Source organism: Miniopterus natalensis, chromosome 17 (genome assembly GCF_054644295.1).
Source record: "Miniopterus natalensis isolate mMinNat1 chromosome 17, mMinNat1.hap1, whole genome shotgun sequence".
NCBI classification, from domain to species: domain Eukaryota; kingdom Metazoa; phylum Chordata; class Mammalia; order Chiroptera; family Miniopteridae; genus Miniopterus; species Miniopterus natalensis.
In genome coordinates, this window is record NC_142097.1 from 32,456,130 (window position 1) to 32,471,795 (window position 15,666).

A 15,666-nucleotide genomic window follows, 5' to 3' on the forward strand; every position below is an offset into this window, starting at 1 on the left:
TTAGCTGGGACAAACCCTGGCTATCTCCCAAATCCTAAATCAATCTATCTACATATGCAATGATAAGGTATTTACTAGTTTCAGTGAATGGAAATAAAACGCATTTTTTTCAATTCACAACCTATACAGTTTCTAGAATGTACATCAATTTGTTTTGCAGAATGTAGCTCTCTACAATAAATTTTAAAACCTTAAAATACTTTGATTCATTAACTTCTGACTTGACTAACGGACACGATTTTAAGCACACTGATTCCCCTACATCATATGTTGAAAACCATCTTATTAATTTCTCTTATCAAACACAAAATAAATCTTAAAAAAATTGGTCTAATTATTACATGATAATCTTCATTCTGAATCTTCTCCTCATCTTCATCCTCTTTGGTCTCTCTTACAGAGGCTGAAGTAGGACTATCCTGGAGAAGCATGTCAGCACAGGACCCAGACTTCTTAGATCGTGTCTCAGGAGTGTCATCATTTTGGGGGCTAAGATGATTAGCTGGTGGTGACAAATCTCTTGACTTCTGAGTTCGAGATAACTCAATAGTGAGTCTCTTTAAGACAAAAACAGCACAAATAAACATGAATTATAAGCAGTGTTTCTGTGGTAAAGCAAAAAATATTTTAAGTAAAAAAATATAGTACGTTCTTACAACCATTTCTTATACCATCTCTCTCACTACCTGCCTTTTGCTTACGGAAAAATCTATGACAAAGAAAAACTGTCCAATTTATTCTCATCCAGCCCAAGCTACATATACAGTTAGCAAATGCTATAGTAAATACACGCAGTTTTAAATAGTACATATAACATGAAAACCTCTGAAAGTATGTATTTATTCATATATTCCTCCCTCATCTATTAACCACTCTCAGCACTTCAAACCTTCCATCCCATCTCATTTTCCAATAGCAGAAAGAAACAGTCCTTACATAATTTAGTTTACTGTTGTAAAATAAAAATTAACTGATCCTCCCTAGTACTCGACTCAACAATAGTGAGCATTCAAGACGAGGCAACTTTCAGTTGTTCTATAGCTTTGAATCCTCTAAATTCAAGATAGCATGGGGAAGAGAAATACAGAAGTCACTGAGAGAAACACAGAGAGAGAACCTCAAAGTAGAGCAGCACTGTAATACAAGTTTATGCAATGATGCAAACGTTTGTATCTGCAATGCCCAATACAAGCATTTAAAATGTGGCCAGTACAACTAAGGAACTGAATTTTTTTGTTTTAATTAAGTTTACATAGACGTATGTGGCTACTGGCTACTGAACAGGAAAGACTTACAGGTTCAAAGGTGGTAAGGATGGAGAACAAAATAATAGGACTTTTTTACAAAATTACAAACAGCAGTAAATACCCCAAATCTAATTATAAATGTTAACAGGCCAATAAGACAAAATGAAACACTAAACTCAAAATATGTGGGGGGTTTTTCTTACCTCTTTAAGGTTATTTATTTGTTGGATATAACTAGTCTGTGCAGCCTCCAATTGAGTAATATACCAATGCTGGTCCCGGCATTTTTGAAAGAAAGTTGGTGAACGAACCTGAAACCTTAAAAGAACAGTTGCATGTGAAAAATAATCCCGAAAGTAACATATGATCAACCAAGCCTTGAATCTGTAACTATAAATTCTAAAACTTTGTTTCATTATATTATAAGGCCAAAATTCAAAATGCACTCATATTCACCATTTATACATGTAGTTCACAAATTATAATAAGGTTCTGGAAAGTCATCTATAAGTCAGTTGTCTAAACTTAAACTTTAGTTTTCTAAGGAAATAACATTTACCTATCATGGTTAACTACTAAAGCTTATTTACTATGATAATCTAGCTGAAATACAATGATGATCATGACTCGAGAACATGACCATACTACGCAGGAAGGAGGAAGCTAACATTTCCCTTCCCCTTTCTCGAATAGGTCAGGCCCTAGCAAAACAGGTAGTCTGTTTTGGGCACTGCTCTTTTTCCCTCCTTATTCCATCTCAATTCCCATATTTCTTGCTCCTCAGTAAAAAAATCACTTAAAAGGTCAACTACCAACCCCTCCAGATAGCAACTTAAAATCAAAACTCTCCATATATCACAATATGGCATATTCTAGCTAGAGTTAAGGAAAAAAACAATATCTATATTAAAACCTATTGAATGATAAATGACGGGGTCTTAATCTATTCAGAACTATTTGTACATTTAAAAAACTAACACTTATTAAAGAAAAAAAATCCCCAACCTTCTGTTATATAGCCAAAGACGACTCCATTTACACTAAAAAAAAAATGACAGTAACATATAAAAATGTTTCTGAAGAATCTCAACAGTCAAGACTAATTTGGAAGCCTGCAAATCCTCCTTCCAGTCTTGCCAACCTTATGTTAACTACCATTCCATTTTTTTCTACGATTTTACAGTTAGTGTAAGAAGCTACTGACTAATAGTTATCTGCATCAGGTATCTATTTTTAGTAAGGATACTCATGCATCAGAGGGTAGAAAAAATTTACTCAACCACCATTCTAAGTGGATACTGCCCAGACAGTATACACTAATATCTTTGAATGACTAATAAAACCACGGTCAACCCTGCACATTTTTAGTATTTGTGCCATTAAAACAAAAGCAAGCAGCCCTGACCAGTGTGGGTCAGTGGTTAGAGCATAGGCCCTCGCACAGAGGGGTCAAGGGTTCAATTTCCAGTCAAGGGCACATACCCGGGCTGCAGGTTTGATCCCCAGCCCCTGTACGGGCGTGTGCCAATCAATGTTTCTCTTACACATCAATATTTATTTATTTCTCTCTCTCTCTCCCCACCCTCATTCCTCCTTTCTACTCTCTTTAGAAATCAATGGAGAAAATGTCCTCGGGTAAGGATAAAAAAGTTCTGGACACCATTATTCCTTCATGATAAAAGCCACAATATCAAATGTTTCCTATTACCTTAAAATCACTGTATCATTTTGTCGATTCAAGTAGCCTTCATTTGCAAGCAAGTCCAAACGGAAAAATCTATTATAACCCCAACATTCTCCAACTTCAAAGTCAGATGCAAACTCTCTAATTATGTTTTTCGTAGGATCATTGCAGGACTGATGAACCATTTCTACACGATATTCATATCTAAAATTTAAAAACTAAATATTAATATAGCTGGTAAGCCAGAATAAAAAACAGACTCATCAAAACATTAAGTGAAGTTACTAAGTAATTACCCGAGAAGGAATTTATCAATATATACAATTACATTCTTTCAGAAGGATTGTATTATTTATAAAGATAGCAGTGTTGTGAATGGGCTATCCAAATATGACTGGCACTAGGTCCCTCTTTCCTTTCAATATTATTTATCAATATAGCAGGTATAAAATATCAACTCAGTAAATAAACAAATTTGTATAAAATAGTACTTTCAAAGTTACTTTTATTTTAGCAAAGCTATATATTTTCATATATTCATTACCTATATTTCCTCACATGTAAAAATTCTGCCATTTCCTTTGAGATTTATAACCATGCAATTTTAAAATAAACAATTCTGAAGTACTCTATTTTTCCAATTCAAGTTATAATAAATTAACTGCATATTCAGAAATTCAAGCCTATAAACTTTCTTAACGAAAAATAAGTATACATTGGGAAAGCCAATATATTTAAATTTCCTATTTTACAAAGTATAAAACTTGAAAGTCTTCAAACTCAGTTTTACTGAAAAAGCACTATTATTACAAAAAGAAAGAAAAACGAAGAAATAAAGATAATCAGAAGTAACACTCAATATTAATGTGGACCAAAAAGGGGTTCTATGGAAAGTAACCTTATCGGGTGATCTGACCATAAATTCCTAAGTGGTCATGGTGGGTAGTCATGCAGCAGGCCCATAACTTCTTTAGAAAGGTTTTCAAGACAGCCCTGTCCATCGTTCTTGTGCATCGAGGTTAACATATCTAGAAGTAGTACCCCTTAAAAGGGGTTATTAAGCCTCAAAAGAGCACACAATCTTAACTATCCTTTAATCCACTCCCCACAAAATAGTTAATAAAAAATGATAAGAGGAATGTATATAAATATACACTAAAATTTGTTATTTAATTACATGTCTTACTTGGAAGTTTCAGGCAAGCCAGCTGACAGTTCCAGAAACACAGATAAGTAGTAACCACGAACAACTCCATTTCCATCCTTAAAAAAGAAAAAAGAAAAACAGTTATAGAAATACAAACTCCAGATCAATTTAAATTAAGCCACAGTTAAACAAAAATAATACAAACTAATATATGCTATTTGAATTGGGAAGTACTTCTAAACTTAGACGCAATAAGAGAAATAATAGGAAGACCAAAGATTTGAGTTTTTAACAATTCAAAACTTTTGTACATTAAAAAAAACCACTTGAAAATATTAGTGACTATCAAGAGTTAAGTGTTTTAATATACAAAGAACTCTTAAAAATCAGCCAAGAAAGATGAAAACACCAACGGGTAAAACAAAAAACAAAACCACTAAATTTAACTAGGAATGAAACAAAAAATAATATTTAATACCAATAAAGAGTATAATACAAAAAGGTAACAGTTGATGTTGAAAGTAATTAAAAATCATTTCTATGTTTTATATGTTAGGATTTCATATAAGATTCTGTCTGGAGACTGAGAAGTTGTTTAAATTTCTATCACAGGATTTTGCAAAGATAAATATTCTACTCTGTATTTCTCCAGTACTTTGCTCACATGACGACTTTTTTAAAAGGGTTACATATCCCTACCCAGTTTTTCTCAAAGTATAGTCTTAGGCTTAAAAACAAACAAAAAAACCAAAACCTATAAAATGTACAACACAAAGAATGAACTCTAATGCAAACTGGAACCTTGGGTGACAATATGTCAATGTACATTCATTAACTACAACAAATGTATAACTCAGATGCAGGATGTTGATAGTGGGGAAGGCTGTGTAAGTGTGGTGCCAAGGGGTGTATGGAATGCTCTGTATTTTCTACTCAATGTTGCTGTTAACCTAAAACTGCTCCTAAAAATGAAGTCTGTTAAATAATTTAAAAAATAAGTACAGATCACCCCTCCCCAGAAACATCTACATACATTTATTTACCTATGTATTTGCTAGCTCTGTTCACTAAGGAGGTCTATAAACAGTAAACAGCTGAAATGAGCATCCCTAATGGCCAGTTAGGTCCTTAAATACAATTTCCCTGCTAAAAGAAATCAGGGTTATTTGGATAAAACAGCCAATTCCAGGTATGGAGTAAAAAAAAAAAAGTACAAGATGAGCTTAGAACATCTTGCCATGGAAGAAACAAGATAGCTAACTACTAAGGTCACTACTAGGGAATATTAGGGCCAAAACAAAGGGGCACAGAAGCCAACTTGAAGAGATTAAATATATGTAAATCCATGAGTTCATAATATTTTTAAAAATCTAACTAATCACTTTCAGAGAATAGTAAGGAAAACTGGTAAGTAACAGGAAAGAATCCTGCCTCTTCTAAATTAACTGTTACTGAATAACCAAATAATAAAGAAAAGGACCTCTTTATAAAAGTATTACAACTAATAAGTAAAAACACACCAATAAAATGAGAATATCACTGTTTTGCAGAATAGATGTAGGCAATGAGCATCAACAGCTGCTAATACCACAAAAAGGGATATGACTAGACATCATGTGATTAAAAACCAAACTACCACCCTGGCCAGAATGGCTCAGTGCTTAGAGCATCAGTCTGTGCACTGCAGGGTTGAGGATTGGATTCCCAGTCAAGGGCACATACCTGGGTTGCAGGTGGGATCCCCAACCCCAGTCAGGGCACATGTGGGAGACAAACCAATCAATGTATGTGTCTCTGTCGCATTAATGCTTCTCTCTCTCTTTCTTTACCCCCCTCTCTCCTTCTATCTCCCTTCCCCCCTCCCTTCCACTCTCTCTAAAATCAATGGAAAAAATATCCTTACTCCTAGGGTGAGAATTAAAAACAAAACAAAACAAAACAAAACAAAACACACTACTACTTATATCCTTGCCATAGGAATCTACTATGTATCTCATCATGCCACTGGATCCAGCTGCCAATTTAAAGAAAATATATAGATCAAAGGAGCATACTGAAATGCACGATGAGTACCCAATCAGCACACATGTGTTCTGATGGCTTTCTGTATTTTATTTTTAAAAAGACTTTTATAATAAGAATTTTAAACATGTCTTCTAAAGATAAGTATCTTCCTACAAACAAGAAATAAGATTCAGCAATATGTCAGCGTTCATATTGTTCATATTTAATTCATTTTTTCTGTAGAATTAGTAATAGAACTCATAAAGAAACATTGAAATTGTCATTATTTTAATTCCTTACTCCACCAAAAAAGTGAGCCAGTGTACTACAGAACCCTGAAAGATCGATCTTGGGTTTAAAAAAATTATTAAAAATATGTAAAACTTACTGGGTAAACTTTTAACCTCCAACAAAGTCCTGAAACTTGAAGAGGTGGACTGTAAACAGGATCTGCTCTCTGACGCAAAGTGCTAAAGAAAATCAACCAAATACCCAACATCAGAACCAAAACCAACCACTTATGTTACTTATTTCAAGCCATAGACAAAGTAAAAGAAGGTGACTAAACAAGTCAAGATTATACTGCATAAATTTATTTGCATCCTGAAATAAAACAAAATTTAATAATGCTGAAGTATTTGGCAGTAACTTTTCAGTTTCAGATTAAAAATACCCTCAAAACTGTGACATTTGTGAGAAAAGGAAAAAATAACTAAGTATCCTGAATTTAATTACAACTTCAACAAGCAGTTTTTCATCATTAAAGAAAAAAAAAGTGTCTCTCTTCCTCATATCCCTGTAGTATAATTATCCTTTTAAGTGGGAAAACAAAAGAACATGTTCCAAATCTTAATGCAAGTGGGAAAAGTCTCAGAAAGCTTATATTTTAGCTACAAGATTATCCCATAAGAAAAACAAATTATATATGCAATGGTATAAATTCTCAGTTTGGTCTTATTTTGATGGTTATCACCTCCTGGAATTTTCCTCCCCAAGGTAAGACCTTATATTCTTGGTATGCAGCCCTTGAAGACAAGTTCTTAGGACCTTTTTAAGATCTTTGTTTCTAATCTTAGAGAAAAAGCAATAATGGCTAAAAAAATTAACATGTAAGTTACAAAGCTTACAAATATCTTACAATAATGGCCTCTTGTCCCAGCTCCTCACTTTTAGTATAAATAAATAGGACCCAAATCGACTTGTTCTCATCACTTTTATTTCTGAGGATGGGTAAGGGGCTCATTGACCTTTATCATCCCATTCACCCCACCTAAAAAAGGCTAAGTGGACCCTCATTTAAAACATGGTTCCTTTCCCCAGACTAGAGAAGCAATCTGTCCTGAAGAAACAATACAATCCAAACAAATTACCACTATGTTTCTAATAGGAAATTTGTTTCTTCTAGGACAACACTGAGTGTCAGAGTTCACTAGGTCTATATCCTTTCCTGGAATAACACCTTCCTACCTCTTACTTATTTATATATACAAAAATCCAGAGTTGTCAAAAATTCTTACCTGAAATTCTCTAAAACAAAAGTAGCTGAATCATAAGATGGTACTAATTCACTAAAGAAAAAGCAAAGGCAAATTAATATTATTTAGCTTAAGTAAGTTTAAAATTTCATTTAGTTAAAAAACAGCAATATCTTAAAAATTTTATTAAGCGAAGTCCCTAAGGAATATTTTTAAATCCTTATTAAAAATAACATTAAATCAAATAAGTTCTTAAAACCATCAAAAAATTATATCAAAAGTTTGCAAGGCATTTCATCCATTTATGAGTTTTCCTTTTGACAACATACATGTAAATGAGTTATAGTTACTGTATAATAATACATAAATGAGTTCTAGTGACTGGGTAAAAACATAAGTAAACTCAAAAGGTAAATAAAAGAATGAACAGAAGACAACATGAATGGACCTTGAGAGCATTATGCTAAGTAAAATAAGTGAGACAGAAAGAAAAATGCTGTATGACTTCATTTCTATGAGAAATCTTGAAAAAGAGGTCAAAAGGTACAAACTTCTAATAAATTATGGGACTGTATTTTACAGCATGGTGACTATAGTTAATAATAATGTATTGCCTATTTGAAACTTGCTAAAAGAGGACTTAAAAGTTCTCATCACAAGGAAAAAATTTTTCTATGTATGGTAATGGATGTAAACTATAAACTAGACTTACTGTGGTGATCATTTCTCAATATGCAAAATCTTATATCATTATGTTGTAAACCTGAAACTAATAGGGTATTATGTTGATTATATCTTAAGAAAAGGACTGAACGGACACTCATGAAATAAAACATGATCCACTATTTTTTTCTACAGCATGGAAGATGAAGCTCCAGGAAGAAACCAATTCCTAACTCACTACCATTTTCTCTTCACACTCAAAAATGTCTAACTCCAAAAGAATTTTTTTAAACCAGATTACATGCATAAGCTAAAGTTTGCTACACCACATCATTATATAAATAACACCTTAAAAAATGAAGAAAAACATTTTCTTTTTAAAAACAAGTATATGCATTTGCACATAAACTTAATATGAAAGTGAAATTTAAAAACTGTCATACCTGGTAAAATCTGGTGGAACAGGAGTGGTAACAAAGGATGCCATGGGCTTTCGATGAACTTGCTGAAACATCATGAGGATCTCTGAGCTCTTAGATATCAACTCACTCTTACTACAAGATCGTAACTGTGTGAAGAAAAAAATTACCTGACTAAATAAACAAAATTACTGTTCAGTAGCACCTCAAAATCCCTAATAAAGAAAATAAAAATTGTTCTGGTTATATACTAAAAAAAAAAAAGAGATAAAAAAATAGAATGACTCAAAGTGGGTTTGAGAATTAAAAATCTACAAAGAATCTAGGTTTATTTATTTATATTCTAATGGTAAAGTCACTACGTGTATTTGATTTTTATTTTTTTTTAGAATTGGGTGCTTTTATTTTATTAAATATATCTTTATTAATTTCAGAGAGAGGAAGGAAGAGGGGGAGAGAGAGAGAAACATCAATGATGAGAGAGTCATTGATCAGCTGCCCCCTGCAGGCCCCTGTCTAGGGATCAAGCCCGCAACCCGGGCATGTGCCCTGACCGGGAATCGAACCGAGATCTCCTGGATCCTAGGCGATGCTCAACCGCTGAGCCACACCCGGCCGGGCAGTGTATTTGATTTTAAAGCATTTTTCTCTCCTCATATAGTACAGTAAATCCAACTTTAAAAACTACAAATATACTTTACATTGCTACAGTGAAGCCATTATGTATATTAATGAACAAACCCCTACAGGTTTATAGTCTTCAAACAAGGATTTCTCAAAATGCATTCTACGGACCAGAGAAACCTTAAGATGTAATACATACACAAAAGTGTTAACCTATACTGATCTGGGAAAAAGCCAAAGGTAAAATGTCAGAAATCCAACTTGAGTAAAATAAGCATGGTAGTTAAAAGACTACTAATTTTGTATTTAAGACAACCAGTTTGATGTCCTAGTTCTGCTACACACTAATTATATGACTCTGAGAGTCTGTTTATGTGTAAAATTGGAATAATATCTATGCTTGATTTGCTGGGTTTAACAATCACGAAGCTGCATATGAAACAGCACGTAAACTATTAAGGGCTGAGTTGCGTCTCCCCAAAACTCGTACGTTGAAGTCCCAACCCTCAATACCTCAGAATGTAACTATATTTGGAGATAAGGTCTTTAGAAAACACAGAGAAAAGGCAGCCATTTACAAGCCAAACTGAGGGAACCTCAGGGGAAACCAGGCCTGCCAATACCTTGATCTTGGACTTCGAGACTCCAGAAAAATAAGACAATTTTTTACTGTTTAGGCCTCCCCCGAGGATATGTTTTTATTGATTTTCGAAAGGGGGGAGAGAGAAAAATCGATGTTGAGAAACATCGATTGTGTGCCTTCTGTATGTGCCCAACCAGGGGCCCAACCTGCAACTCAGGTATGTGCCTTGACTGGGAATTGAACCAGGCAACCTTTCAGTGCACAGGACAATGGTCAACCAACTGAGCCACTCAACCGGGCATAAATATTTAAATGTTCTTGCTTTTCCCTTCAACACTCCCACTCATAATTGTACACGTTGTTTCTCTGGCCCAGAGACTTTATTTTATCCCTTCCAAAGAATAAACCAGCAACCTTCAACTAGAGTGACATGACAAATTCAAATCAGCTATGGTGAAGGGCAGGGATCTGGGGATCGGTGTGGTTTTTTTTTGAAAAAAAAAAAAGAAAATAATCACAGGTTTTTTGAGGAATAATTGATGTAAAATAAATTGCATGCATTTAAAGTGTATAATTTGATAAGTTCTGACAAATGTATACACCTGTGAAGCCATCACCATAGTCAAGATAATGAACATAACCATTATCTCCCAAAATTTCTTTGTGCCTGTTTGTAAGCTCTCCTGCTTCTACCTATGCTTCCTCCTCTAGACAATCTATCTGCTTTCTTTCATTAGAGATAAGTCTGCATTTTTTAGAGTTCTATGTAATTGGAATCATACACATTATGTACTCATTTTATGTCTGACTTCTTTCACTGAGCAAAATTATTTTGCGATTTGTTCACATATGAACTGTAGCTTTATTTGTAAAAGCCAAAAACAAAAAAGCAACCCAAATGACCATAAACAGTTGAATGGAAAAACAAATCATGGTATGTAACATACAATGGAGTTCTATCAGCAATTAAAAAGGAAAGACAGATGAATACAGTGCTCACTTCAGCACACACATTACTATCTGAACCATACAGATAAGATTAGCATAGCCCCTGCACAAGAACGACACATTAAAACAGAAAGCTAGTGAATATCTCAAAGTTACATAACACTACACATTTATTCATTCATTCACTATATACTTAACACCCACCAATATAAACTCTATGAGGATAGATTTTTCCCCCCATTTTGTCCACTGCTGTGTTCCAAACACTTAGAATAATGCCTGCTGTTTGATTCTTAATTAAAATTCCCTTAATAAAATGCTTTTAGACTAAGAATCACTATATGGCCCTGGCCAGTGTGCTCAGTGGTTAGAGTGTCAGTCTGTGAACCAAAGGATCTCAGGTACATTCCTGGTCAAGTGCATGTACCTGGGTTGCAGGTCTGTTCCTGGCCCCAGTCGGGGCACGTGCAGGAGGTGGCCATTCGATGTCTCTCTCTCTTTTTCTTCTTTCTTCCTATCTCCCTCCCTCCCTCCCAGACCACTCTCTTTAAAAAAAAATCAATGGGAAAAATATCCTTGGTTAAGAATTAACAACAACAAAATGAATTCCTATATGTAGGTAAATGGCAATAACATTCTCTCTCAAAGGCACCACTTAAGTCACAGTGTCAGAGATTTTAATCTTTTATAGATGTTATGCACCATTCTTAAAAAGCAGAATAAATCTTAATTTTATCTAGTTCCCAAACATGATGGAGAAACCTTGAGAAGAATCAGCTAAACTCTATTTCATAAAAATCCCCAGTATAGCACATAGATCGCAAGATGTTTTGATCTTATATAAACTCTATTAAAAAAGAATTTTAAAGCATATGAACAAAAAAGGATAAAGACTTCATTACATTTAATATTTCATTACCTGGTGCTCTACCTCCTGAAGTAAGGATTCTAAAAGCTCTGTTTCTTGTGTTAGAGAAGTCTTCTGACCTGATTGGAAATAGCAAAACATCAATACTCATGTTCATTATTGGTTTAATAATAGAATTAACTTTCACTAAATACATTCAATAACAAGAAATCAATTTTAGGTAACCTAACTTTTTCATTACAGCTACCCTAAAAAGTTTTCCCAGACCTTTAAGAGGTTGATTCTAATATTCTAATAGCTTTGACAAGAGGATTTCAGAACCAAGCCCTAATTAGTTTTAAACAAAATACAATTTAGATCTATTAAATTCACCTAAGAAATATACAATGACATACTTTGTAAAGAAATCAATGTTACTGCTTCTTCCAAAAGGGCTATAGTGATCTAGAACAGTAAATTTTACTCAGTCAACTATTCTGAAATAATTCCTCCCCAAAACTTAACTGTAGCTTAAAATGAATATAGTATCGTGGGCTAAAATGAATGTAGTAAGTGGGTCATATATTTATGTTTACTGTCAGCAAAAGATATGTTCTTAGAACATAAGAAGCACCTGTGAAAAATGAAGGCCCCAAAAGTTCTCAAGAAACTGGAAACACGCAGTAATAAAGAAATCATTATTACAGAAATTATCAAAAAGGAAGAAACTGCTTCACATGTTAAAAAAAGAATGCCAAGATAGACATACTTGCCTAATCAGACCACTTCCTTTTTAAATCACAAAGTCTGAAGAGCTGGAAGCATATCCCATGAGGCTAACAAAAGTTATATTAACTTGGAGTAATGTTTTTGATAAGGGGAACACTTATTAGTAGGAACTTGTATTTTTTAAACCAATCTTTTCCTAGCCTAAACAACTCACCAAACTTTTCTCTTCAAAGACTGAACCTCAAGAAGACTCAAAGTACCAGGTATCCCAGCCGCATAGAAAAACACTCACCCATCAGTGTGATAAGCTTATTTTTCAGCTGTGTGTCTAGCCGTGCAATCATCATCTCCACTGCATTCCTAATTTCCCGAACACGCTCATCTTTTGCATTTCTTACAGCTTCTACATTTCTTTCCTAAGAAATAAACAGGTTGCGGGTTCGATTCCCAGTCAGACAACACACCTAGGTTGTGGGTTCAGTCCCCTGCTGGGGCACATACAAGAGGCAACCAATTGATATTTCTCTCTCTCTCTTTCATTCTGCAGAGCTCTAATTCAGGACATCAGAAATAATTCACTCCTCGGTAGCAGAAACTCCCAAAAGCTGAGGGTCCAAAGAATGAACAACGTAATGACTTTCTAAAAGTCAATATTGATTTTATAAAAAAACAGGCTTATTTAACTCATTAACTGATTCTCTATTTCTGTGTAAGAGGCAATTCTCTGGCTCCAACTGTAGAACGGGCCAGGGGATTGGATCCAAATTCCTCGGCTAGTTTGAAGTTGGTGAGATTTGACTATAAATATATCCTACCAAATTTTCAAATCTTGATTTTAACATCTGATTGATTTATTATAAAAATATACATTACAGCCTGGTCGGGCGTGGCTCAGCGGTTGAGCGTCGACCTAGGATCCAGGAGATCGGGGTTCGATTCTCGGTCAGGGCACATGCCGGGGTTGCGGGCTCAATCCCCAGTCGGGGGTGTGCAGGAGGCAGCCAATCAATGACTCTCTCATCATTGATGTTTCTCTCTCTCTCCCCTTTCCTCTCTCTGAAATCAATAAAGATATATTAAATATATATATACACATTACATAGTAGAGTATAAAAAGGATAATGATCTTTTAGTAGTAGTCTTACCACTTCTTGAACTAAGCTGATTAGTTCCATGAGACGCCGACGAAGTTTGGCTACCTCTTCATTCACTTTAGTAACATGCTGTTCGTAAATTTCCGCCAAAGGTTTAAAGGTATGTCCACCGTGCTATTTAAATTAATAAAGTAGTTTTAAGACATTTTCATATATCTCATCTGCATTTACATTCCTTTATTAACACTCTATGAACACTAGTATACTGGTAAATATTTCCAAATGAATTTTATCTTTTTGGCTGCCTTTACTTTGTTAAAACAAGTCAGAGCTTGCTTAAAATCACTTGGCCCATGTAAGAAATCCTTCAATTTTAGATAAAGATCTTAAGCAAAATGTTAACATTTATCTAGAAATCTTCACTCATTAGAAAGAACCAAAACCCTTAATCATGGCCAACCTCATTTGCCACTCTTTTGGTCAGCACTTGCCTTCTTCGATGTCCTCAAACTTCTTCCCACCAGGCCTTTGCAAAAGTAACTCCAACTTATTAAAAAATAATTCTCCTTGATGACCTTCCCTTCCAAACTCTACACCTCTTAACTCCTACTCATCCTTTGGAGCTTAGCTCAGGATTAGAGGGACAAGTCCCACAGTTATCCACTCTTATCAGCAATGTATATTTATTCCTAATATCCATCACAACAATTAAATAACTAGATGTTTGATATCTGTCTTGTTAATCACTGAATACCCAGTCTCTAGCACAACTGAATAAATTAGAAAGACATTTGAAGAAAAGACCCACGGTACACTATTAGCAAAAGCAATGAACCCATTCCTCATGCCACAAAGTTACCGCAGAGACAGAACACCCATACAAATTAGCCTTACAAATCCAGTCGTATTCAAAGAACAATTTTTTAAAGCTAAAAGCCTAAAATCAATTTCCTATCCAATTTTAGTACAGTAATTTATAACTCTCTGGATTGGTAAATAGAACTTAAATTTCTATTACAAACAATTTCCTATAATAGGTAAGTTCTTATTAGAATTGTCTTGTTTGCCCGGCCAGTGTAGCTCAGTTGGTTGAGCGTCACCCATTGCACCAAGACATCACTGATTCAATTCCCAGTCAGTCATATGCCCAGGGTGATGGCTCGATCCCCAGTAGGGGGCATGCCAGAGGTAGCCAATATATGTTTCTCTCTCATTGATATTTCTGTCTCTCTCTCCTTCTCCCTTCCTCTCTCTTTAAAAATCAATAAAAACATATTTTAAAAAAGAAAAAAAAAATTGTCTTATTTAATTAAAACATCCAACTGTGGTCTCTAAGAAAAAAAAGGTGCAAATTTTTGCATGTCCACTTAAAATATGGAAAAGAATGTTTCCATTGCTTCTTACAAAAACCACTTAAAGTACTAAATTGTGGGAAATGAATTTTTTCTAGTTAGCACAGTACTCTTCAGATTAATAGAAAGCTCTCTGAATTGAGCTCTACTCAACCAATTTGCCTGCCATTCTTTCTCCAAAATATGCTAACTGATGACCAAAGAATGATTAATTCTCATTGCTAACAGGCACCTCTAGATGTCTAACCACTTCTGCTCCCACTAGGAATAACTTTCCCCACCAAGAATCTACTGTTTATTCTCAAACCTATTTATGCTTATTGTACTTATTATTGTAAGTATATAATTTAATATTAATTAAACAATAGGACACAAATATAAAATAAAAAGCTATTTCTAGGAAAACTAACTTGAATGTTTTAGACTTGAGAGGTAGGTAACCTTAAAAAACTACTTTTGAATTAGGTGGGGAGAAAAATTTAAAAACAAATCATAAGATCTAGATGTTTGCATTCATATTTTTCACAAAGTTGTTGTTCTACTTTAAATAAACCAAAATTGGAAATTGTGGCCAAGATACGAGATCAACTGAACTTTAGAAAAAAAAATCTTGATTGTACAAAAGATTTGCAGATGAATATACATTTTATAGGTTTATAATTAAATGAAAATATTTATGTACAGGGTACATATCCCACATCAGAATCTCCCACAAAAGTTGTTTTTCTGGAATAACAGAAGAAATTATACCATCTGCTACAAAGCAGAATCATTTAATTTTCATTCTACAGACAAAGTAAAATATTATTTTCTACCTAAATCAAACAAGTACTTCAGTGCTTTCTAGTCT

General features: G+C 34.2%; 1 protein-coding gene and 1 non-coding gene across 8 annotated transcripts in view; one reads left to right on the forward strand and one right to left on the reverse strand.

The window, feature by feature from the left end:
• Nucleotides 1-15,666, reverse strand: part of TRIM37 (tripartite motif containing 37) — a 161,286-nt gene that overhangs the window by 137,051 nt on the left and 8,569 nt on the right. For all 7 annotated transcript variants that reach the window (XM_016210664.2, XM_016210663.2, XM_016210662.2 and 4 more), the window contains 10 exons: nucleotides 13,516-13,638; nucleotides 12,663-12,786; nucleotides 11,714-11,781; nucleotides 8,664-8,788; nucleotides 7,600-7,650; nucleotides 6,471-6,552; nucleotides 4,118-4,194; nucleotides 2,956-3,135; nucleotides 1,451-1,565; nucleotides 342-557 (listed from right to left, as the gene is read on the reverse strand). In XM_016210664.2, the coding sequence (XP_016066150.2) occupies nucleotides 342-557; nucleotides 1,451-1,565; nucleotides 2,956-3,135; nucleotides 4,118-4,194; nucleotides 6,471-6,552; nucleotides 7,600-7,650; nucleotides 8,664-8,788; nucleotides 11,714-11,781; nucleotides 12,663-12,786; nucleotides 13,516-13,638 (1,161 nt within the window). The remainder of the gene's footprint in view (nucleotides 1-341; nucleotides 558-1,450; nucleotides 1,566-2,955; nucleotides 3,136-4,117; nucleotides 4,195-6,470; nucleotides 6,553-7,599; nucleotides 7,651-8,663; nucleotides 8,789-11,713; nucleotides 11,782-12,662; nucleotides 12,787-13,515; nucleotides 13,639-15,666) is intronic.
• Nucleotides 10,839-10,943, forward strand: LOC148091283 (U6 spliceosomal RNA). Its single transcript, XR_015715966.1, has one exon. It is a non-coding gene; the product is annotated as a U6 spliceosomal RNA (small nuclear RNA).